General features: G+C 35.8%; 1 protein-coding gene across 4 annotated transcripts in view; it reads right to left on the minus strand.

The window, feature by feature from the left end:
* Nucleotides 1-24,845, minus strand: part of LOC115211302 (breast cancer anti-estrogen resistance protein 3 homolog) — a 242,706-nt gene that overhangs the window by 87,617 nt on the left and 130,244 nt on the right. Inside the window, exon 1 of one of the 4 annotated variants that reach the window (XM_029780105.2) lies at nt 12,929-13,629. The exons of the other annotated variants lie outside the window; for them this stretch is intronic. Within the exon in view, the coding sequence (XP_029635965.1) occupies nt 12,929-13,011 (83 nt within the window). The 5' untranslated portion in view covers nt 13,012-13,629. Of the gene's footprint in view, nt 1-12,928; nt 13,630-24,845 lie in introns of those variants that run through there. 4 annotated transcript variants of the gene reach the window in all.

Genomic DNA, 24,845 nt, shown 5'->3' on the forward strand with positions numbered 1-24,845 from the left:
AGAGATTTCACAAATACCAAAATCCTAACTCTGTGAAACTCAAACTAAGACAGTACCACTCTCATTCTCTGGTTTTCTCTCTTAGACAAAGAACAAGGTCAAAAGTAGGATAGTAATTGAGAAGTGAAAGGGAAAATAAGTTGGGAAGAAATTCCTCCAGAAGGATGGAAGTCTTAGAGAGCAAGGATAAAACAAAATACTAAGTGTAAGGTTTGGATAAACCCAGTTTCAACTCATTAGTAGGTTTCTACTTTGCCACTGTCTCCTTAACTCTTTCTTCCTTTTAAACTTGCTGTAAACAAAGTAAAGATAGCAAATGAGTAGAACAAGTGATTAATTTAGGAGCTAATAAATACTTATTTTCATTTTATATGATGCATTTGTGAAGAACATTATCATAGGTTATGGGTTGCCACTGGTAAGAGTAACAAGAGGGTAATTGTGTAGTTCAAGTTAAGTAGAAACTGAGTTGCAAGTTGAAGGTGTGGTACAACTTGAAGGGTGGGGGCTACTTGGAGTTGAAGGACAGGGGCTATGGTTAACTTTGGAACCAAACTGAGGTCTCTTTCACCATGACAGGAACTTTGACTCATAGTGTTATTAGAAAAGAAGACTCCAGGACCTATATTGTTTATTGCTATCCTTTTCTTTCCTTTCTAGCTACTTGGGGTCAGAAGGGTCTCACATGGTGTTTGCTGCCACATGTGTAACAGCTAGGTATTTTACCGTGAACTGTTAGTCTCATGTCCTATGATTCTACACTTACAATGGGACACAGTTTCAGAATGACTTTATGGTCTTAAGGGATCATAATGACTCGCTATTTCATGTGGATTTCCTGAAATTATATATATTGTTCTTCATCACATCTACACTTATCAATGCTCATGATGCACGACAAAAAGCTTTAGTGTTGCTGTCAATGCCATCAACTGTCATTCTTTGTGTTGAGCTGATCCATACACTGGCAAGAAGAGACTGAGAGACACCCTCCCCACCCATAAGTCCCTCCAGTAAGTGTGTATCTTACTATGTTAGCTTGCTGTTCTACTTCATCCTCAATCTCCAAACCAAACATGTTTATCAGGGTGTCCTTTAATTCATCCTCAGAAAGCATACTGTAAATCCTTGAGTATAGTCCACCCTTGAGTATAATATGCAGGGGAAAAACCTAAACCTTGTGTATAATACACACCCTTTCTCTAACTTGAGTCAAGGAGGTCTATATAATGTCCTTGGTTTGTAAAAATGTATACAGTAACGTCCTTTATTATTATTGTAAATATAACATAATGCAAACGTGTAGCTTTTTTGTGCATTTTGTTTGCAGAAAATAAAGAAATAACAGTAATAACATTTAATAAATGTTACTTACTGCAAGTTATGGATGATTCTTTTATGACTTCATTGCTTTCTGGCTTAGCTTAAGGTATTTTTGCCCCCGACATCACAAAATGTGTCTGAATAAAAACTGCTGGACAGTAAATAGAGACTCGAACATTGCTTAGAAAATATTTTTCATTTTTAACCTCATTATAGTACGCACTAGGGATTTTGACCGTTAAATTTTGGGAAAAAAATGCAGATTATACTCGAGGATTTATGGTATAAAATATTAACCTTCTCTATGATGCAAAAGGATATCAGCTTTCTGTATGCCTGCTTTTGGATAAATTCTTTGGCCAAAGAGAGACAGTCCTTCATGGCACACCCGTCACATACATTTCTATGACTGAACAATGTCTATATTTAGAATCTTTTGGTTGGCTTCAACAATTGCAAAGCTGAGTGTTGTTGACGTTGCATTTGTTGTTATTGTTAAACAAATCACGAAAATCATTCTCCTATATGTCAAAAACCACCAAACATCATTGATTTGGTTTCAAAATGTTTTTGCTCTGATTCTAGTTTTTTTTTTTTACTTCTGTTTTTCATTTTTCTTTTCCCTGCAGTTGTCAAGCCTTTTGTTTGCTGACATTTTGTGGTGAATGTCAACCAACAAAAAAAGTATCAAAAATGCCCTTTTTTATTCTCTAAACTTAAGCAAAAAATTTAACAACAAACTGCTCACCTTACTTTGAATGAATTGACACAGAAAAAGTAAGCTATTGTGGGAACAATCGCACAATAAAATCGCACAATAACGGCGGCCGAACTCGTGAGCGCTCGCCTCTGTTTTCGGCCTGCCGATTCCTCCTCTTCTCGTTTTTTTCCGATCGGCGGCGGCTGCTTCCCGAGCTTCCGCCGCTGCCGCGCTTTGTTTTTTTTTTTGCTCAGAAATGAGACTGCTGTGAAGTACATCTTGTCATGGTAAAATCCAATCTTAATATTTCTAATACAGGCATAAGGCCTGAAACTTATGGGAAGAGAACAGTCAATTACACTGATCTTAGTACTTGACTGGCACTTTATTAACCCCTGAAGGATGAAGGTAAAGCTAGCCTAAGTAGAATTTGAACTCAGAACATAATTAAACAGTTTCTAATGGCTTTACCAATAATAATGATAATAATAAAAATAATAATTCGTTCTATTATAGGCACAAGGACTGACACTTTGGGGGGGCTGTGGTGGGGGTAGTTGATTACGTCAACCCCCAAAAGGATGAAAAGCAATGTTGACCTCAGTGGAATTTGAACCCAGAACAACTTTACCTATAAAAATAATAGTTTCCAATTTAGGTACAAGGCCAGTGATTTTAAGGGAAGGGGACTAATTGATTACATTGAGCCCAGTACTTGACTGGTACCTATTTAATCAATCCTGAAAGGATGAAATGTAATGATAACCTTGGTGGAATTTGAACACAGAATACAAAAGAGCCAGAAGAAATGTTACTAAGCATTTTGTCATGCTAAACAATTCTGCCAGCTCCATGTCTTAATAACAATAACGAAATTCTTTGAAATAGTAAAATTAACAAAATAGAAAAAATATATTAAAAAATCCTATTTAAAATTCTGCAGGATATTAAAGAAGCAAGCTTGAATACATTAATTATAGAGATAAAAACATAGAATGGATACCATATTTTTATTCTAACCAGATGTTGTTGACAAATATTATGTAGAAAAATTATTAATATTAGAAAAGAAAGAAACTCTTATAAATAAAACCACAGTTGTAAATTTACAAACCTATTTAATTTTGAATCAAGAGAACATATCCCAAGGATAAGCAAAACAAGGGGAAATATGAAGACTTAGGATGTTGACCGCAATCTGAGTAATGGAAACTGTTAAACTTAAATCTGTAAAAAAACTTGCAGACAACAAAGAAGTATTGCAATGTTTTGTTTTTTTTTGCTGTTAGTGATGGCTGTTGTTTTTTAACCTCCTGTTAATTGTGACTGAATAGATCCATGAGCAAATGTGGTCAAGTGAAGTTCCTGTTATATTTTTTTCAGACAGTATATCTCAGATTAACCCCTTAACATTTAATCCAGTCATATCCGGTCTGAATATTCTTATTTCTTTATTGTCCACACGAGGCTAAACATAGAGGAGACAGACAAGGACAGATAAAGGGATTAAGTCGATTACATTGACCCCAGTGCATAACTGGTACTTAATTTATCGACCCCGAAAGGATGAAAGGCAAAGTTGACCTCGTCGGAATTTGAACTCAGAACGTAGAGGACAAACAGATTAAGTCAATTATATCGACTCCAGTGCGTAACTGGTACTTATTTAATCGACCCCGAAAGGATGAAAGGCAAAGTCAACCTCAGCGGAATTTGAACTCAGAACATAGCAGCAGCGAGCTAACAACAACGTATCTTTCACACACCCTAAATCTTGAAGTTAGAAGATAATTCAAAACAATGTGAATAAATAGGGAACACATTTGCCAAAGAAGTATGAATTCTAAAGGGTTAAATTATCCTGTACCTGTTTTTTTTTTGTTTTTTTTTGTTGTTTAGGACAGTAGAACTGACTTAATAATTTCTAGTGTTAATGGTTGTTTGTTTAGATGAGGAATGGGCAACCTTTTCCACACAGCAGGCTACATGAGACATGGTTCACCAGCAGGCAGGCGGCACTACTAAAAGAGTTCAAGGGAATTTTTTGTTAGGCATGCTCAGTTTGTCCAAGACTGGTTTAGATCCATGTGTTTCCTAAATGAAGCAAACCTAGAATTAAAGGCATTCCAACCATAACCATGTCTTTTTTTTCTCCTTTTTCCCCTTTAGATTCATTCTTCAATTATAAAATGTTAGGGAGTGATAAGAGAGTGATCTGACTGCTATTTCTAGCGGATCAGTTGACCATGGATACTGCATATCTAAAATAGTAGCCCCAATGTAGTAGGTTGATCTTCTGGATATAATAGCCAAATGTTTCTCAAAGGTCACACCTCATAGCTTGAAATGATAAGTATGCATTCATTAATGTAATTCCTAATGTACAAAAAGACAGGATGGGCTAAATAACAGCATAAAATAGAAATATTTAAATTCAAGCGTATATTATTTATTACTGAGTAGGTGCAGACTTGTCTGTGTGGTTGAGATTTGCTTCCCAACGATGTAGCTTTGGGTTCAGTCCTACTGCATGGTACCTTGGGCAAGTGCCTTCTACAATAACCCCAAGTCAACCAAAGCTTTGTGAGTGGATTTAGCAGATGGAAAGTGAAAGAAGCACATCATATATGTATGAGAGTGTGTGCTCGTGTGAATGAATTTGTATTTCCCCTTGTATTCGGAGGGTGTTTCCATTTCTTGACATAAACAAACCCAGGCCAATTGTTGTTTGATAGACTGGAAGATTATTAATTCACTCGGAAACATGTGGCGACTGGTGTCAAAAAGCAAGTCTAGCCATAGAAAATCCTGCCACAATATATTCTCATCTAACCCATGCAAGCATGGCAAACTAGATGTGACAACGATGATTATTACTGGGAGAAAATAGACTGGCTAATTAACCCTTCAGTTTCCATTTTGTGGTCAACATCATCTTTATGTTGTTTTTCAATGCTGGCACAAGTTAAAAGGGTCACCACTGCCTTATGTCCTCCTATATGGGGACCATGTCTTACTCATGTTCCATTCTTGCATGATTTCTATGGTTGGGTACCCTTCCTAAAACCAACCACTTTACAGAGTGGACAGGATGCATTTTATCATGACACCAGCACTACAGAGGTTCTTATATTCTTTGCAAGAATAAAGTTACCTCTCTATCCTATGTGACTTAATTCAGTTACCAACCACTTTACAGTGTGTACTCAATGTATTTCATTATGGCACCTGTACTAAGAGAGGTTGTCATGTCCTTGGCAAGACCAAAGCCTCTTGTCTGTCCTATGTGTTTATTCACCAACCACGATACAGAATGTACTGGATGTATTTTATAATGGCACCTGCACTAGAGAGGTTGATGTGCCCTAGGCAAGACCAAAGCATCCTCTCAATCTAATGTGTCTCCATTCATTCCCTAACCACATTACAGAATGCACCGAATGCATTTTATTGTGGCAGCAGTGGTGGAGATGTCAATGAGAAAATATTGACAGGATGTACAAAATGCGATCTCAAGTAACAATTAACCATGAGAAAATAATGACTAATTTTAATAACCACAACAAAAGAAATTAACGGATAATCATTGGTCAGATGTTAAAAACTAAAGATTTGGGAAAATACTATTCAATTCAGTTGTGTTGCTGAAAGTTCATTTTGTGTTCATATACTAAAATGTCATTGTAATTGCTGTGAACATAGATTTTTTTCTGCTGTTGTTTAGATCTGCCCTGTATGATTTCAGGTATTCCAGCCACGACTAAATCATGTTTTTATAGATTAAGATAGCAGGGAAGAGAACCGCATAAAACTACTTTGATGACTTATAGTGTTAGTGGTGGCTAATTTTAGTTAGTTAAAACAATAACATCCAGCTGGATAACATACAAAGTCAAAAATATCAGATATATGGCCAATATAATATTTCTGGTGTTTTTCTATTTCTCAGAAAGGTTTGACAGATTTCAATTTTGGTAGGATTTGAACTTAGAATTGTAAATTAACCAGAAGAATTAAGAAACGAAATGTGTCAAAATTAAGACATCAATGATAAACTTATCTTTTATAATATGAAATAGTCAAGTGAACAAAATATAGTATGTTTTTAAAGCTTGGTACTCTTTTGCTGAATTGCTAAGTTAAAGGAATGTAAACAAACCAACACCAGTTGTGTGGGGAACAAGTACATATGCACAGTCCCTCTTCCAGATCAAACAAATAACAGCTGACCCATTAGTATTTAAACTAATCATATCTGGCTCAAACATCCTACTTGTTCTATGTTAAAATTGGCCAGTTCTGGCCTCTCAAACCTATCCTACAACGTCAGTCTAAAAATAAGCAATTCATCATCATCATCGTTTAACGTCCGTTTTCCATGCTAGCATGGGTTGGACGGTTCGACCAGGGTCTGGGAAGCCCGGAGGCTGCACCAGGCTCCAGTCTGATCTGGTAGTGTTTCCACAGCTGGATGCTCTTCCTAACGCCAACCACTCTGTGAGTGTAGTGGGTGCTTCTTACGTGCCATCGGCACAGGTGCCAGGGGAGGCTGGCAGCGACCACGATCAGTTGGTGCTTTTTACGTGCCACCGGCACGGAAGCCAGTCATGGCGACGCTGTCAATTGAAATATCAAAGCTACAAGATAATGCATGATCGATTCAAAACAATGTGAAAAAAGCATCACAGCTGACAGAGTAATCTGAATGCTAAAGGGTTAAGAAAACAGTTGAAAATCAAGAAAGTAGGATAACAATTTAGGCATAAGGTAAAAGTATGTGACATTCATGCTTTCCACAAAGTTATTAGCAATATAAATGGAGTGAATTAGGTTAAAAATGGGGATCAAAAGTGGGTTGTAGATTTAGACTACTGGAATCCATCACCTCAGTGGCAAAATTAATAATAATAGTCTGTAGACAGTATGGCTGGGTGTGTTTGTTGGGAAGAATGAAGAAAGACATGGAGTAAATATTGTAAATAAACTTATCCTATTTACACAGCGACAATCAATTCTAAATTTGAATAAACATTTCATTTCCTCTTCAATAAACATTCAGCTCTTTAACAAAACATGCGGCCGGCAGAAAGTGTGTTACGTAACCCTGGCCATACACATGTAGGCTTCTGAACGAAGAGATTTAATAGGTTACAAAGAATAGGGAGAACACTGGAATAATACGATATAAAAACAAATGAAAGGACAAAACAGGAGACTATATGTGTGTGTGTGTGTGTGTGTGTGTAGCTATAATGAAGCAAATGTTATCCAGAAATATATAAACTGTTTAGTGACAAAATAGACACACTGAGAGCTACATTTCCTATAAAAGTTTTCTATGTTATAAAAATAACATTACTAAAAAACTGTGCATTTGGTTTTGCTTTGTGACTCTAAACTTGTCTTTAGAATATAACAAAAAAAAAAAAAGAGGGAAATGAAGAGGTAGAGTTCATATATGTATTCATTTAGATGGATGTGTCAGAGCATGAGCAGGTTTAGAAGGTGTGCCTCAACAGATCAATCAGTGAAGTGTTAAAAATCATAGATCTAAGCTCCTGTCCAAGTCTAATTTAGCAATAGGCATGAGTTTACAGAGCCTATAGTAGTAGCCAGAGGTAAAGTTGTGATCAGCAGAACTTTGTAAATGCCTAACAAAAATTTTCATCTTGGATATTCTTAGAAGTGGAGCCTGCCTGATGATGAGCCGCAGCCCTCCTGATCAGGAGTCATGTCTCATGTGACCCGCTTCTTGAAAAAGGTTACCCTTACCTGGCCTATAGTTTGACTAGAAATGACAGCCATAACAAACCAAGGGATAGAACCAGCATACATCTCAGTTTGATCTAAAGAAATAAGATCTAAATCTGATAGCTTGTTACTGAATTGTAACCAATAGATTTGTGCCCATATATTTGCCACAAAGGGCAAATTATCAGCTGTATGAATGAACCCCTTACTAATTTGGCAATTTATTGAGTAGCAATGAATTATGAAAAACAGTGATTTTGAAGTTATTTAAATAAATTGCAACTAATCATAAAACAATTCCTCAGACGTAGTAGAGAAGTTGGTTGGACAATGGCAATTAGCTTAGGGGCTATAGAGAAAGATGAAAGCTGGAAGGAAGAAACAAATGGCTAATTTATGATGAAAACCCAGAACAAATTAACAATCAACCTATTGTGTTAAGTGGTGTCCTTAATATGGATATTAGCTTTGCTTCTGTGAGGGGTTTTATAATTCATAATAATGAAGCACTGATATTTTTAATCAATAGAACTTGATTTTTTTTTAAGGATTTCTAATATATGTAACAAAGCTTTCACCAACAGCCTTGTAACATGTGCTGTAAAGAACTTGCAATACCCCAGACACCAGTATAGTATTTAAAGGGATAAAACATGCACTTCTATATATATATAACTTCTATTGCTGTCATAATTAGTCAAATGTTGCTCTTATATATTCAACACTAAAGTCTTTCTCACTTTAGTCATAATTGATCCAGTGTAGGGATAGGTAACACCAATTTGCATATTGCAAAATGCATTGTGCACTTCAGGTATATGACAAGGTGTAAATCGGGATTTTTCTAAGAAGCTACATACTTCGTAGATAGTGTTTGTTCAATCACAGTACATACAGCAATATTAGAACACAGTAGTAGACTGAGCTAATGATGGGCCCTCTATATGGTCGCTTGACCTACTAGAAACAGAAGCCAAATCCCTCTGGTCTTAAACAATTAGATATAGATGCCCTTAAAAAATCAGGATGATCAGAGCTTCACATTTTTTTTATGATAGGTTTACTGAGTCAAAGTTGACCTGGGGTTAAATAACATAGCAGTGGATCAAAGTATACATCGACCAGTAATCCAGTGTTCAAGATACACAATAATTCACAGTATATGCTTACTACAAAATATACACACACACACACACACATTTGTTGCTCAATGTCTCCCACACAAACACACAAACTGGTGAAGCAATAACTGCAGACACTGGAGATCAATATCAACACATTACACAAACTATTAAAAATTTACACGTATCCATTCACACATCAGTAGATTAAAGTCTCAATACATTCGCGAATCAATGCGAGTGTATGTGAATATGATCGCTGTTGAGAGTCCCTACTACTAGAAATAGCAGCTCTCGGTCTACACGTAGCAGTCTCTAAAAAGGACATGATGGACAAGAAGGTAACGAACTGGCAGAACTGTTAGCACGTCTAAGTTCAAATTCTGCCAAGATCAGCCTTGTCTTTCATCCTTTTCGAATGCGATGAAATAAGTACCAGTTGAGCACTGGGTCGATATGATCGATTAGCACCGTTCCATATCAAATTTCAGACCTTGTGTTTATTAGTAGAAGGTATTATTACAAAGAAAAACAAAACACGGGATTGTCATATCTTGAATGCCTTTGTCAAAGGTCTACTCAACAACTGCAGCCAAACAGTCAAGGAGGAAGTCTTAAGTTTCAACGGTGGCAGATAAGAGATGTTCAAATAGAATTGTTGGCAAATGAGGAGTGCTAACAAAGAGGTTACGAGTTGTGCGTGGGTGGAGGCAGCCTTCGAAAGGAAAAGGCCAGATAGAGTGAATTGGGAGGGTGAGAAAGACAATTGGGAACTTGACCTGTGAACTTGTAACCTTTCAACAAACGTTATTATTATTTCAATAGGTGGGAACATGTAGTAGAAACATGTTAACGTAAATGCATTTACGAGTGCCGGAACACGTTGACCTTTCCTGGGAATTAATTTACTAATAACCAGGAAGAGGAACAAGTGTGTGAACTGAAGTTATCTTTTGCCTATCTATTGTATGTATCTTTCTCGGCCATCTATTATCTTCTGTCAAAGCATGATTATAGTTATTCACGCTAAGATGAAACAGAATTTATTAATGAACAATACATAAGAGAAAACACTATGGTCCGAGGGGCGAGAGATGGTCATCGTCAGCAACAATAAACAGTTAATAGAATTAGTTGGTGTGAAGATGAGTTCCGAAATTTATCTCCAGCTTTAAACCTTTTTAACAAAGAGAAAATAATCGAACACGCATAAAGAGAAGGCCGATCGAAGACTGAAACTCAACTTAAAGCATCGAGAACATATACGTTGTACAAACATAACAAAACATCTGATATGACCTATATAAAAAATGAAAAATAAGGCGAACGATCAGTTGACATTTTCCAGTTGCGAGTCAACACGTTACATTCTTTGACAACTATATATTTAAAGAGGTCTTAGTTGAACCCTTTATGGACGGGAAACCCAGGGTAAACTCATAAACCGGCCATCACCAGATAAAAATATAGACTGCTCTATTTCTTAAAGTGTGCTTCTTCGGATTTATGTTTTTTTAAAAACTATATATATATATATATAATCACACAATTGTTCGTAATAGAAATCTTGTCAATAAGTATTGAAAGATATTAAAGGAAGACAAACAATATTGTAAAATGTATTAGAATTTTAGCCATGAAAGAATGCCAAGTTATAATCCTTTTCTTCATTTAATGCTATGTGAAAAGACTATATTATTTGCAATACTTTAAGAGAAATCACAAGTGTCAGCGAACGAAGTAATGGTGACGCGATTCCATGGTAACCCTTTTACTTCGTTTGCGTTGCTTATGCCGCTTGAAATGGATATGTTGGATTCAATAATGAATATTCTGGTTGTTCGATCAACTGAACTGCCTGCTCATTGATTTATAATGTGAGAAAGTACTCATGTACTCTTAATCTTATTCACAAGCAGAATTAAGATTATAGTGCGACACTGTATGGCAAAGCACCCCCCCCCCATTCTCGGAATTACAGTCGGGCTGACAGAATTATGCATTTTCCGTCAGTTTTTGTTTCACTCTCAAAGCTTAGCTTGACTTATGGCTACAATAGAAGTCACTTGACCACGATGACATGAATTGAGAACAAACCCAGGACCTCATAATTGCGAAGCGAACTCTTTAATCACTTGACCAGGCTTGAGTCCTAATGAATCAAGTGGTACTGCACCGCTGTATGAGAAATCAAAATCGTGTATCTGTTGTTTCACAAACACCTTGATGTGACATACTGTTACACGTTTGCAACAAATGTAGTTAGCCTTTAGCCTCACGCGTTGGACTTCACACACAAATATTCTCTTTTATTCTTTTTAAAAAAATTATTTCACAGTAAACATATTGCGAGGACGGGTTTATAAGTGGGACAGTCAAATTTTAATGAAATCAAAGACTTTTGCTGTACACAACTTAGCCATAGTTAATTTTGAATTTGTTTCCACAGTCACTACACAGTGCGTGTGTAATTACTTACATACGGAGCATACATACAAAAACAAATAGGCTCCCAGCGTGCTTCAAACGTGTAATGAAGTGCTGAGTAACAAAGCACATGCAATTAAGTTGCACATATCCAACTTTTAGGTTGTCATAATAATTATTATAGGTTAGAAAGACAGTATTTAATGACTAGCAGCTTGTTTTAATTGACCCCGCTGACACTGAAGGCGTGTAATTAGAGCAACGTCAAGAGGTAGATCGGAAGGAGTGAGGTGGGGGGCAGAGCAGAGAGAATAGGTGTATAAGATTAAAAACAAAACCAATTGAAACTACGTTGTTCTGACAATCTTAATGCGTAAGATTTTAAGAAATGAATGAGCCGACGTGGGAAAGGCGTTGGCGGGTTTCCCATAGGTTTAAATCCCACTCTTTATTTCTCTAAAAACAGGGAGAGAAAAACAACAGTTATAGAGGTAGTGACGGGGGTATTCTTATTACTTCTGTATTTTCTTTAAACAAACAAGGTAGATTAATAGTATCATGAATATTGATTACGTGAGTAAGGCATGTCATTGATTGAGTCGACACATATATGTTGCTAATACTTGGGTTATTGGATCTGGAAGGACAAAATATTAATCGGTTTCGCCAGAGTATGAACTTCAGACCGAGTATAATGAAACTATACTGTAATACAGTGGTTCTCAACCTGTAGTCCGCAAAATAGTACTAGAGGATCGTGAACTGAATTCAGAATATCATATATACATACACACACACACACACAAGGATAAGCATATTAAAAGGGTCCGTGGGAAAATTCATTTAAATAAAATAGCGAAAATGTTGAGAACTACTGCCGTAATAAATCTAGTTTGGCACTTTAAATGCTTCAATTATCTTTACATCCCTTCGTTGTGTATAGATAATAATAATAATAATTAATAAACCAAAAATTATTGTAGATATAGATGAAACTGAAGAAATACAATGAGTTTACAGAGATACACACTTGGGCGAAAGTAAAGAATAGGCACACCCGATGTTTACAGTTTTTGTTACACCGAAAACGGGTGGAGTACGTAAGTTTATTAAAATACTTGGGATTGAAACCAAACCGTGCATTCGACTCGCCTGGAATTTTCTCTCTCTCTCTGACCTCAATGGTTTTATTTAAAAAGAAAAAATAATAATAAACGATTGAAGCAGGTGTGAAAATAGTTATGTTTAAGATAGCTGTTATCAAATTTCTGCTCTGCTGGAGTGGTTTTGTGAGAGTAATCAGTTAAAATAGCTTTGGTAGAAAAAGTTTTTAGTTTTAATTCGACTTGTTATTAATGTAAATGGAGGTGATAATAGTGGGAAAAAAGACGAAGTGTTTTGCTCTGGAATTAAAGTATGTAGTGGTACTAGTATCGTATGTAGTATATGTTGTATAAACTATCAGACTCTGCGCACAAAGTAGAAAAAAATTAAATACAGAATATACGCGAACTAACAGCGAGCGAAGGGTGCTTGAATGACAGACGAAGTGGTTGGATAGAAAACTACTTCAGTTTATGAGACACGAGTGTGTAAATATACGTACCTGTATAAATCAGGGGACTTATCCGTAAACAGTATGTTATCATAATCCGAATAAGAGGACATTCTCCGAAAGGATTTCATCATTGAAGAACTGGGCTGCAGGTCTCCTCTCTCGATATGTGTAATGTATAGAGAATGGAGAAGTTTTTAAACCAACTTCTGTTTTTCCCGTATTATTACCTGTTGTTAAATTTTTTCTTTATTCGTTTGTTTGGTTGCCGAACTTTGATAAAACTAACAAGTCAGTACTGGGATTCATGGTTAATCTTAATCGTGTACAGTCCAATGATTCGGTCGCTTAAAGTTGATTTTATTTAATAACAAGTAAATACGCAGATGGAAAACTTGTCAATAGAACAGTGACCATCCTACATTGTCATTATAAAAGTTGTCAAAAGCAGGTAATATTATATATACTCATATGTAAGTAAGTATATATACTTACTTATACATACATACATAACTTAGTAGAAGCGGCGGTGCGATGTTTAGCTGTCTATTACAGGTAGTCAAATCATTAGCAGCCACAGAAAGGGAAGGAAGACTGATAGTTTTCCTAAATGTAGAGGCGGTCTATTTGCCGGTAATATCTGACACCTTATTCATTCTCATACTGTTGCTTGCAACTAATTCAGTCATAAACTTCGCAGACACAATAATACCCACGCTCACTCTGCCTTCTTCTCACCTCTTCTCTCCTGTTATTCTTCACCACAAATGTTTTCAATAAACAGTCCCGTAACGCTGTCTATTGTTTTCGCCTTATTTATTTAACGATGTGAGGGACACACACACATAAAGAGAGTGATGTTTATATATTTATATACACACAGCTGTCTAGAACGCGGGAAATAGTACTCAATACAAGATTATTATTAAACTTATTCGGATGATGCAGTATGTACCGTTACTCCGAGTTCCTGCCTACAACCTCTTTACAAAGAGTATATATATATATAAGGGGTTAAAAAACAACAAATTAGATACAGTTTATTTTCTACCGTATCATATATATATATATATATATAAATTGTGGTGTAAAATAGCGCTCACATTTGGAAGTTTCGAGCTGTGGAACCACTGGTACCATCCGTATAAACAAAATAATTTTTCTCTTCTCTTTGAACATTCGTCTACCTATACCGAAGGATTGACTAAGTTAAGATTTTTGAAGTTATTCTGCGATCATCGATTGTCAAACGTGTTGAGAGAGAGGAAGGGGTTGTTTTATCACAATAGAAATATTTTGCTTCCTCATATTTGTCAGAAATATTTATGAAATTTTCTACAAAGACCTTGGGCAAGTGCCTTCTGCTATAGCCTCAGGATTTGGTAGATGGAAACTGAAAGAAGCCCATCGTGTAATATATATATATATATATATATATATATATATATATATATATATAATACATACATATATATGTGTATATACATACATACATACATACATATATATGTATATATATATATATATATATACATATATACATACATACATACATATATATGTGTATATATATATATACATACATACATACATATATGTGTATATATATATATATATACATACATATATATGTGTATATATATATATATATACATACATATATATGTGTATATATATATATATATATACATACATATATATGTGTATATATATATATATATATATATACACATATATATGTGTATATATATATATATATATATACACATATATATGTGTATATATATATATATATATATATATATATATATATATATATATATATATATATATATACATACATACATACGTGTGTATGTATATATATATATATATACATACATACATACATATATATGTGTATATATATATATATATATATATACATACATACGTGTGTATATATATATATATATATATATACATACATACATACATACGTGTGTATGTATATATATATATATATATATATATATACATACATATATATATGTGTGTGTGTGTGTGTGTGTATATATATACATACATACATACATACATATGTATATATATATATACATGCATGTATACATATATATGTATATATGTATGTGTCAGTATCCCCAATATCGCGTGACAACCGATGTTCCCGTAACTTAGTGGTTTGACAAAAGGCACTGATTGAATAAGTACTAGGTATACAAATAATAAGTCCAGGGGTTTATTTGTTCAACTAAAGGCGATGCTCCAGCATGGCCACAGTCAAATAGCTGAAACTAACAACTGAATAAAAGGGTACTCTTCAGAGTGTGTACTTTACAATTATATCGTTATTTAATATGAAAAAGAATATTGGTAGACACAATATTTTTTAGAAATTTCAAGTTTCATTTTGTAAATCTATGTGATGTGTGTCAGTATATATGTGTATGAGCACACCAGTTTGTTCTTTTTTCATCTATTAAATTCCTTTGCTTTGTGCCGTTGCTTGGCCTGCCTGAAATAGAAACTGCAGAATGGATAATGTAGTCCTGGGTTCATTATTTTAAAAAAGAGAAAAAGAACCCAGAAGTCCTTTTATCATAGGTTTCTTTAATTAGTCCTGAGCTGGAGTAAAATAAATCCACATTCATGACATCATATATATATATATATATACATATATGTATATACATATAGGCGCAGGAGTGGCTGTGTGGTAAGTAGCTTGTTTACCAACCACATGGTTCTGGGTTCAGTCCCACTGCATGGCACCTTGGGCAAGTGTCTTCTACTATAGCCTCAGGCCGACCAAAGCCTTGTGAGTGGATTTGGTAGACGGAAACTGAAATACGCCCGTTGTATATATGTATATATATATATGTGTCTGTGTGTGTTTGTGTGTCTGTGTTAGTCCCCCTAGCATTGCTTGACAACCGATGCTGGTGTGTTTATATCCCTGTTACTTAGCGGTTCAGGCAAAAGAGACCGATAGAATAAGTACTGGGCTTACAAAGAATAAGTCCCGGGGTCGATTTGCTCGACTAAAGGTGGTGCTCCAGCATGACCGCAGTCAAATGACTGAAACAAGTAAAAGAGTAAAGAGTATACACGTGTGTGTGTGTGTGTACATGCACGGATGACTGAAGATCTTTTTCTTTGCATGATACATAACATACATACCTCTCTTGAGTAAAGTTTGCTTAGCATATAGGAAATCATCATCATTATTATTACATAAGGCGGTGAGCTAGCATAATCATTAGCATGCTGGATTAAATGCTTAGTGGTATTTCGCCCATCACTCTGTTCTGAGTTCAAATTCCTCTGAGGTCAACTTTGCCTTTCATCCTTTTGGGGTCAATAAAAATATGTACCTATTGTAAAACTGGAGTCAACGTAATTGATTCATCCCCTCCCCCATAATTGCTGCCCTTGTGGCAAAATTTGAAACCATCATTATTATTATTACAGAGGTTAGGTTGTTTTTTTTAGCTGCAGGTCAGCTTTAACTAAGCTGTAATCAGAGATATTCCAGTTCTACCTATCCTGCCTTTTTACTGAAGTACAAGTGACACATTCGTGTATGTGATTTCCGAGAGGTTTGCAGCTATTTCTATCAGGTTGAATGATCACATGGAGATATCATCATTGACATGTAGGCCAAATTTATACCAGTAATATAAGTAGTAGTCGAGCACTGAGTTTATGTAAGGGATTATAATCCTTCCTCACCATAACCTTAGGACTTATGCCTCATTATAGGTGCAGGCATAGCTGTGAGGTTAAGAAGCTTGATTCCAAACTAGGTGATTTCAGGTTCTGCATGGAAGGTGGATGTTACACAATGATAATGATGATGATGGTGCATATATATATATATATATATATATATATATATATACATATTATAATTATTAGGGAATATTACTTCTTAGTACACAGGAAAAGGACATTCACATTCGATGTTCTAAAATGAACATATTTTTTACTCCTTAAATTTTTAATATTCAGTTATTATTTTTATTTATTTTTTATTTGCATTTCTATTCATTTGTACGTTGATAAGTAAGATTATATCGAAGATATAGAGTATCATGGACATATATAAGAGGTAGGGAGGAATCTAGACCTGAAGATTGAGAGTATGTCGACCCGAGTAAGTATTGAAACTAGATACCTCGTAGCTAATCGATACCGATGTACTTTCATGAAACACGTGTAGTCTCATAAACGGAAAATACAGGATTCAGAATAGATATAGTTTGTATAAGATTTAATTTTTAACATTTTCGGGAGTGGTCGGGTATAAAATCTTTCAGTGTTGATTGAGTTGAAGGTGGTTCTGTCTCTATACAAATATATATGCATAAATACATGTATATATATATACTGTAAAACAAACTGGGAGGAAAGAGACGGAACGAAGTGAGAATTCGAAAAATCGAAAATTCAAACGAACCCGACGCGAAGCACTGTCAGACAATAGTGTAATAAATAAAATATATGCATACATACAAACATATATGTACGTACCGACATCTACATGTATATATACATGCATATATAAATATATATATATACGTACAGGACATCACAAGAAGACGAAAAAATCAACAGAACGAAAACGGAGAAGACATTTTGTTACAACAGAAGGACAGAGACATGGAACAAGATGAAAACGAAAACGGGAAAAACATTATGTACAGCAGAAAAACGAAGTACAGGACAAGCTGCACAAGGAAAAATCCCCTTCATCAGCTGTCGCTAGCAGACATAGCGTGTTTCGAAGGCAAGACAGGACACGTCTGGTTATGCTAGGCCTTCCTACGAGAGAATTAAAATAAAGTAACCTCGTAGATGTTAATTAGTGTAAATCAGGAAAAATAAAAAAAAATCATCAAAAGGTTTTTTTTTAGATGTCTTTAATAAAAAATGATATTCAATGTTACCATAAAATTGTAACTTTTTCTCATTCCTGGAATCCTAAAAAGTAGTTAACATTTGAACTAAAAAACATTAAGAGATTCAACTCCACATCACAAGACTTTTTGTTTGGAACCAATTCTACCATTCATTGTTCTCAACAGTTGCTTTGTTCTGGGAATAACTTACTTCTCTTTTTTTTTACTTGTAAGTGTTTTGATGTTTGCATCATTAAATATGTCAACAATAACTTTTGTAATGGTATCTGTAAGTGTGTACATGTATGTTTAATGCAGACCATTCCTGAAGTGTACAACACCATAAGAATCATACTAACCTTGCTAACATTTATTTGAATGAAGTGATGAATTCTCTAATGTAAGTGGAGAAAATCTAATTCATTGTTCTTTTCTATCCTATAACAGAATTGTTACAGGACTGGAATTTTGATTTAGAAAATTTTCAACAGAATTTTTAAAATGTTAAAAGTTAATTCGGAATATTAATATAGTGAGGAGAAGAGAACATTAGTAACTTAATGGCAAATATTATTTTAATAATTCTAGTAAGTAGGCAGTGGGCTAAAAGAATTGTTAGCAAGCTGGGCAAAATGCTTAGCAGCATTTCATGTGTTCTGAGTTCAAAATTCACTAAGGTTGACTTTGTCTTTTAACCTTTTGGGGTTGATAAAATAAGTACCAGTTGAACACAGGATGATTATATCGACTTAACCCCTCCCCTGAAATTGCTGACCTTGTGCTAAAACTTAAAACCAATAATTCTGGTAAGTATAGAAGAAAACCCAGGACACACCCTGATATCATTACATCTCTTCAGCAAAGCAAAGATTTCATTGTTTTTACCGAAGTATTGATTAAAGGAATCACTGAGTCGGAATATACTAACCCAAGAAAACATGGAAAAATAATATATTTAGAAGAAAACAAAATCTCTTGGCAAAAACTGAGAATCTTCTTGTAAAGCTACCCACCTATGGTCTCCATCCATTTTATCTTTTGGATCAGTGCCTTTCTGCTGAAGCATATCATTGCACTGAGTACTGATAGAACTCTCTCTCACAGACTCTATTAAATTCTGCTGAGCTCCAAGCTTTGATTTTGTCTCACACACTTTCCCACCTATATATCAGTGACCTAATTGCCTTTACCTCCCTGTGAGGTGATACCACTTTTCATTTCCCCTCAGACCTTCTGTATCCAAGTATATTTCTCATGCAACTGAGATACCTTCTGTGAAAATGCACACTGACACTATGAATTGAGATATTAAAAACCTCCACTCTGCAGCTCACTGGGTAAGTACCTTCTACACCAAATGGTTTCAGGTTCATTCCCACTGCACAGCACCTTGAGCAAATATAATCTATTATAACCCTGGGTTAACCAATGCCATGTGAGTGGATTTAGCAGACAGAAACTGTGTGGAAGCCTGCCACAGATATATGTAGGTAGGTGTGTGCGTGTTTCCATTTGTTCCCTGTCACCATTTAAAATGTGTTGGTTTGTTTATGTTCCCATAACATAGCAGTTTGGTAAAAGAGACTGATAAAGTGAGTATCAAACTTAAAATAAGTACTGCAGTCAATTTGTTGAACTAAATCCTTCAAATCAGTATCCTAGCAATGGTGAAAAGAAAAAAAAGTTATTAGTTACTGGATACAGTGAAAGGTTACAATACTATAAAAATTGAATTGTGAGTTGTTTTTTGCAGTACGTGGTTTGTATTTTTGAAAACATAAACAAACATATTTTATAAAGCATATACTGAGGTTAAAGACAAAGAAAATGTTAGTGAGAGAACTCAGGCTCATACAAGAGGAATCCAAGGGATGTGACAAATAACGTTAATAATAGAAGGAAAAGCAATGCCTATAGATATTCTATATCTTTATTTATTGATCAGAAATACTAAATTTCTAAATCTCTCGTAGAGACATGTACGGTGGTGGGGCGATAGAATGGTTGTATACTGTCAATCTAACACGAACGTGACAGTAGTGGGGTACACCACCGCTGTTTAGCCCAAGGAAGCATCGACGCCTCCTGATGGCTTTGACACATTTTTCCTGTGTCCTTATATACATTTACGAAGGGGGAAACAAATACCCCCAGCCGCCCGGGCTGCATCTAGGGACGTATACAAGGACACAGGAAAAATGTGTCAAAGCCATCAGGAGGCGTCGATGCTTCCTAGGGCTAAACAGCGGTGGTGTACCCCCTACTGTCACGTTCATGTTAGATTGACAGTATGCAACCATTCTATCGCCCCACCACCGTACATATCTCTACGAGAGATTTAGAAACTTAGTATTTCTGATTTTGATAATCAGTGAATAGACTTCACTGAAATTTAGATATATACAGTGCGAGTTGAGACAGATATCGTCAGCTAACCGGGGTCTGCTAGTCTAGGCCGACGAAGGACAATCATCCTGAAACACGTGTCCCTAGATGCAGCCCTAGCGGCTGGGGGTATTTGTCTCCCCCTTCGTAAATGTATATAAGGACACAGGAAAAATGTGTCAAAGCCATCAGGAGGCGTCGATGCTTCCTAGGGCTAAACAGCGGTGGTGTATCCCTACTGTCACGTTCGTGTTAGATTGACAGTATACAACCATTCTATTTATTGAGTTTTAGATTAATTGTTTACTTGATACATCATGTAACTGGTACATCTATGGACGTGTGATTAACCCTTTCGTTACCAACCCGGCTGAAACTGGCTCTGACTCTGAGTACAAGTGTCTTGTTTTCATAAGTTTTGAATTAAAATCTTCCACCAAACCTTAGTCCCAATTTATGTTCCTAACACTAGCTGAATGATAACTAAGTTATTTTACTAAATTCTTTGTTATATTTAATATTAATTGAAAGAAACACAGAGCATCTTAAAATAAATACAGTAACAAAAGGGTTAACAAGTTCACTTAGCAATCATATGGTTCTAGGTTCAGTCCCACTGTACATTACCTTGACCTTGGCCAAGTGTCTTTTGCTATAGAGTCAGTTTAACCCTTGTTCTATAAAATATTTTGCTTATCCATTCACATTGTTTTGAATTTATTAGGCATTATCTTGTAGCTTGAGAATTTGATGAGGTAACTTCATTTATAAAATGACATTGTAGGTTGGTATGAGAAGTCAGATTTGACCAGTTTGTGCATAAAACAGGTAATATTGGCAGTTGCAGCCAGTTTAAATGCTAATGGGTTAATCAATGCTTTGTGAGTCAGATTTATCTGCTGTCAATACCCACTGAGTGGTGGCCTGGGCATGCCATGGCTGATGATTGCAAGATATGCGCTGAGGCTATGATATCGCCATTGTTTCCTTGATGGTGAACAGGTGTAATCGCCCTTCACCAGACAAGTATTTCTGCAGCTAGTTTCTTTAATGGAATTACAATGCTGGGTAAAGCAGAGACCAAGTGGGAGCATTTGGAAAGTGGAATGTCTTCAAGTGCTCACAGCCCTCAACCAATCGGATACTGCAATAGGTGGAACATCCACTTTAGCTTTTTATTGAGGATTAATGGAAGAAAAGTGTGATGACATTCTTGAGGAGACCTTGGGTGTTGAAGATCAACTAGCTGCTCTTCTCCAGAGAACTTTCGGCCTGGGATTGATTGATAATTAAAAGAAATCTCTGGCAGTGCAACCAGGGAGCTTTGCTTGTTCAAGATAAACTTTACAGGCATAGAAGTGCTGTTAGCCGAGCATGTCCAAGATGTGTGCAGGATGACAAAATGGTCCTGCATGCACTCATCCAGTGCCCGAGCATTGCTGACCTGTGGGTTTATGTTGAACACTTGCTGTCACATGTGGGATGGATCTGGCTGACAACTGAATCCATCATGAAGATTGCCCCTTCCTCTTCCTTTAACTGAGAAGGAAAAGCTCTGTTTAAATGCCTGGTGGCCATGGCAAAAGAGGTTGTATGGTGGATGATATTGAAGGGGCTGAAGACAAACACTTTTCTCTTTGGTCAATCCCTGATCAACTTTAAGTTTCACTTGAAAAGGAAAATAAGGGTAGAGAGGGAAGTGTTGTCTTCTAGCCAATTTGCTGAAAGTTGAATTGGTGAGAATGGTGTGGGTGAACAGTCCTGCCCTGAGTATATGTCTGTAGTTGAAAAAAAGAAAGGAAAAAAGGCACCTGCTCCAAAAGTCAGGCAACCCATGGTTTTTTTATGGGCTTTTCCATGAGCAGCCTTCGAATGTATCCTCCCTATTGAGGATCACACATTGTTGAGTTTTTAATTTTGTTGGTCTTGCTTACACACAAAAACCTCACAAATACACACTCACACACATTCTTTGTTTGTCCTGTACTGTCCATAATGTTTTACTCAATATAAACCATTGTGGTTAATAAAAAAAATCATTATTGTTATCATTATTAAGGCAGTGAGCTGTTATTTTGTCTGTCCAGTTAAAAGTATTATTATTATTATTATTATTATTATTATTAGCGCAACAAGCATTTCTTCCAGCTTGCTGTCTTTAATTGTTTCTCTTATGGGCACAGGACCATAAATTTGGGAAGAAGAGGTTAATTGGTTATAATGTCTATAGTACATTATACATGAAAGACAAAGTTGATCAGAGTGGGATTTGAACTCAGAATGCAAGGAGCCAGAAGAGATACTAAAAGCTGCAAAAATAATATGCACTGGGCTAAATACTTTGTAGTAGCAAAATAATTTCTTACATCAGCACAAGGTCTTAATTTTTGGAGCAAAGGAAATAGTTTAATGCAGTGGTCCCCAACTGGGGTCCATATAAAATTTTTTAATGCAATTCCTAATGACATTTAATAATAAAGATAAAACAGAATTTTTTGAACATTGAATGCCTATGAAGGACTATTGGAGTAAAATAGGAATGAAAGTGGTCCATAGATAAAAAATGGTAGAGAACCACTAATCTAATGTATCCACCCCAGGATTTCCTGGTACTTCATTTTCCCAACACTTGTGAAGAAGCAAAGTGGATCTTGAGGATCTGGGTCCAACTTGAAATGCTTGCCAAAGTACCTTCAAATTACATCCTAGGCCAGATCTGACTGGCCTGGTGCAGCCTTCGGGCTCCCCAGACCCCAGTTGAACCGTCCAACCCATGCTAGCATGGAAAGCGGACGTTAAACGATGATGATGATGATGATGATGAAAGAACATGTAATTATAATGTCATTGATGGTTTAAATGACAGTATTAATTCTTAAATGCAAATTTGAGTCATCATGTTAAAAGAGATGTATTTATTGAAAACATTTATTACAACCATTCAGTTTTATAAAAGTTCTTGATACAAATCATGACACAGCAACCTATTCTCTCAGTCGTATTGACATAAGATTGATAATGCTTAACCTGTTTGCATGTGTTTATATACATATATACATATATATATATACTCTCTCTTTACTCTTTTACTTGTTTCAGTCATTCAACTGCAGCCATGCTGGAGCACCGCCTTTAGTCGAGCAACTCGACCCCGGGACTTATTCTTTGTAAACCCAGTACTTATTCTATCAGTCTCTTTTGCCGAACCGCTAAGTGACGGGGACGTAAACACACCAGCATCGGTTGTTAAGCAATGCTAGGGGGACAAACACAGACACACATACATATATATATATACGACAGGCTTCTTTCAGTTTCCGTCTACCAAATCCACTCACAAGGCATTGGTCGGCCCGGGGCTATAGCAGAAGACACTTGCCCAAGATGCCACGCAGTGGGACTGAACCCGGAACCATGTGGTTGGTTAGCAAGCTACTTACCACACAGCCACTCCTGCGCCTATATACATATATATATATATATATTTCATTGTAACGTAAATCTCTAAAATATTTAGTTTCCATGAGATAGTACCTCATTCATCTGATTCAGATAGTATGTTTTATTGTTATACAAAGCAATCTTATACTATCTGTTATCCAATCTTACTAGAAAATAAGGAGGATGACCGTGTAAAGACTTGTTTGGGAAGTTATCTGTGTGGTAAGGTTTAATGTAAATCTCCTTATGTTTAATTTTGAAACTATGTGTCATGGTTGATATCACACTTGATATTTAACTAAAATTATTATTCATATGCATGACACAGGGGATTGGCCTGAATTATCATAAATCAAAACCTTAAGTTTTATTTAATTTTGTTTTTTTTGTTTTTACGTGTTACTTTTCAAGTTCATTAATACAATACTGATAACAATACTGTATGTATATATGTATGTATGTGCATTTAAAAAGCTTGTTTCATTACCATGTGCTTTCAGGTTCAGTCCCCCTGTGTGGCACCTTGGGCAGATGTCTTCTGCTATAGACCCAAGCCTTGTGAATGGAATTTGTCAGTGAAAACTGAAAGAAGCCCATCGTGTGTGTGTGTGTGTGTGTCCATGTCTTGACTTCATTTGTTGGTTGGAAAAAGGAGCTTCACCATCATACAAGTGAAGTTGTTCATTTGCAGTCTTCTCTCAAACGCATGCCTAGCCATGCAAAAATATTATCTTGCTAGGAAACCAGTGAGGGTTTGTGTCAGGAACAGCATCCAGCCACAGAAAATCTGCTTCAACAAATTCAATCTGACTCTTGTATGGAAAATGGACCTTAAAACGAGTCATTATGTTTATAAGAATGGTGATCATTGAATATATCTTATTCCCTTATTTACATGTGTTTGATCCCTGATTGTAGACAATGACTTTGTTAGCAGTGTTATATATTTTCAACCCACATTAGATAAAAGGCTTCTTTGTCCTACCATCAATTGTTTTCAGTTCTCCACATTAGCATGCCCTGGTTGTTTGATAGACTAGGAGATTATTACCTCACTTGGAAACAAGTGGAGGTTGGCAAAAGGAAGGGTATCAAGTCATAGAAAAATCTGCCTTAACATATTTCTCATCTGACCCACGCAAGCATGAAGAAATAGACATTAAAATTATATATATATATAGGAGTGGCTGTGTGGTAAGTAGCTTGTTTACCAACCACATGGTTCAGGGTTCAGTCCCACT

This window comes from Octopus sinensis, linkage group LG1 (genome assembly GCF_006345805.1).
Source record: "Octopus sinensis linkage group LG1, ASM634580v1, whole genome shotgun sequence".
In the NCBI taxonomy this organism is placed as follows: domain Eukaryota; kingdom Metazoa; phylum Mollusca; class Cephalopoda; order Octopoda; family Octopodidae; genus Octopus; species Octopus sinensis.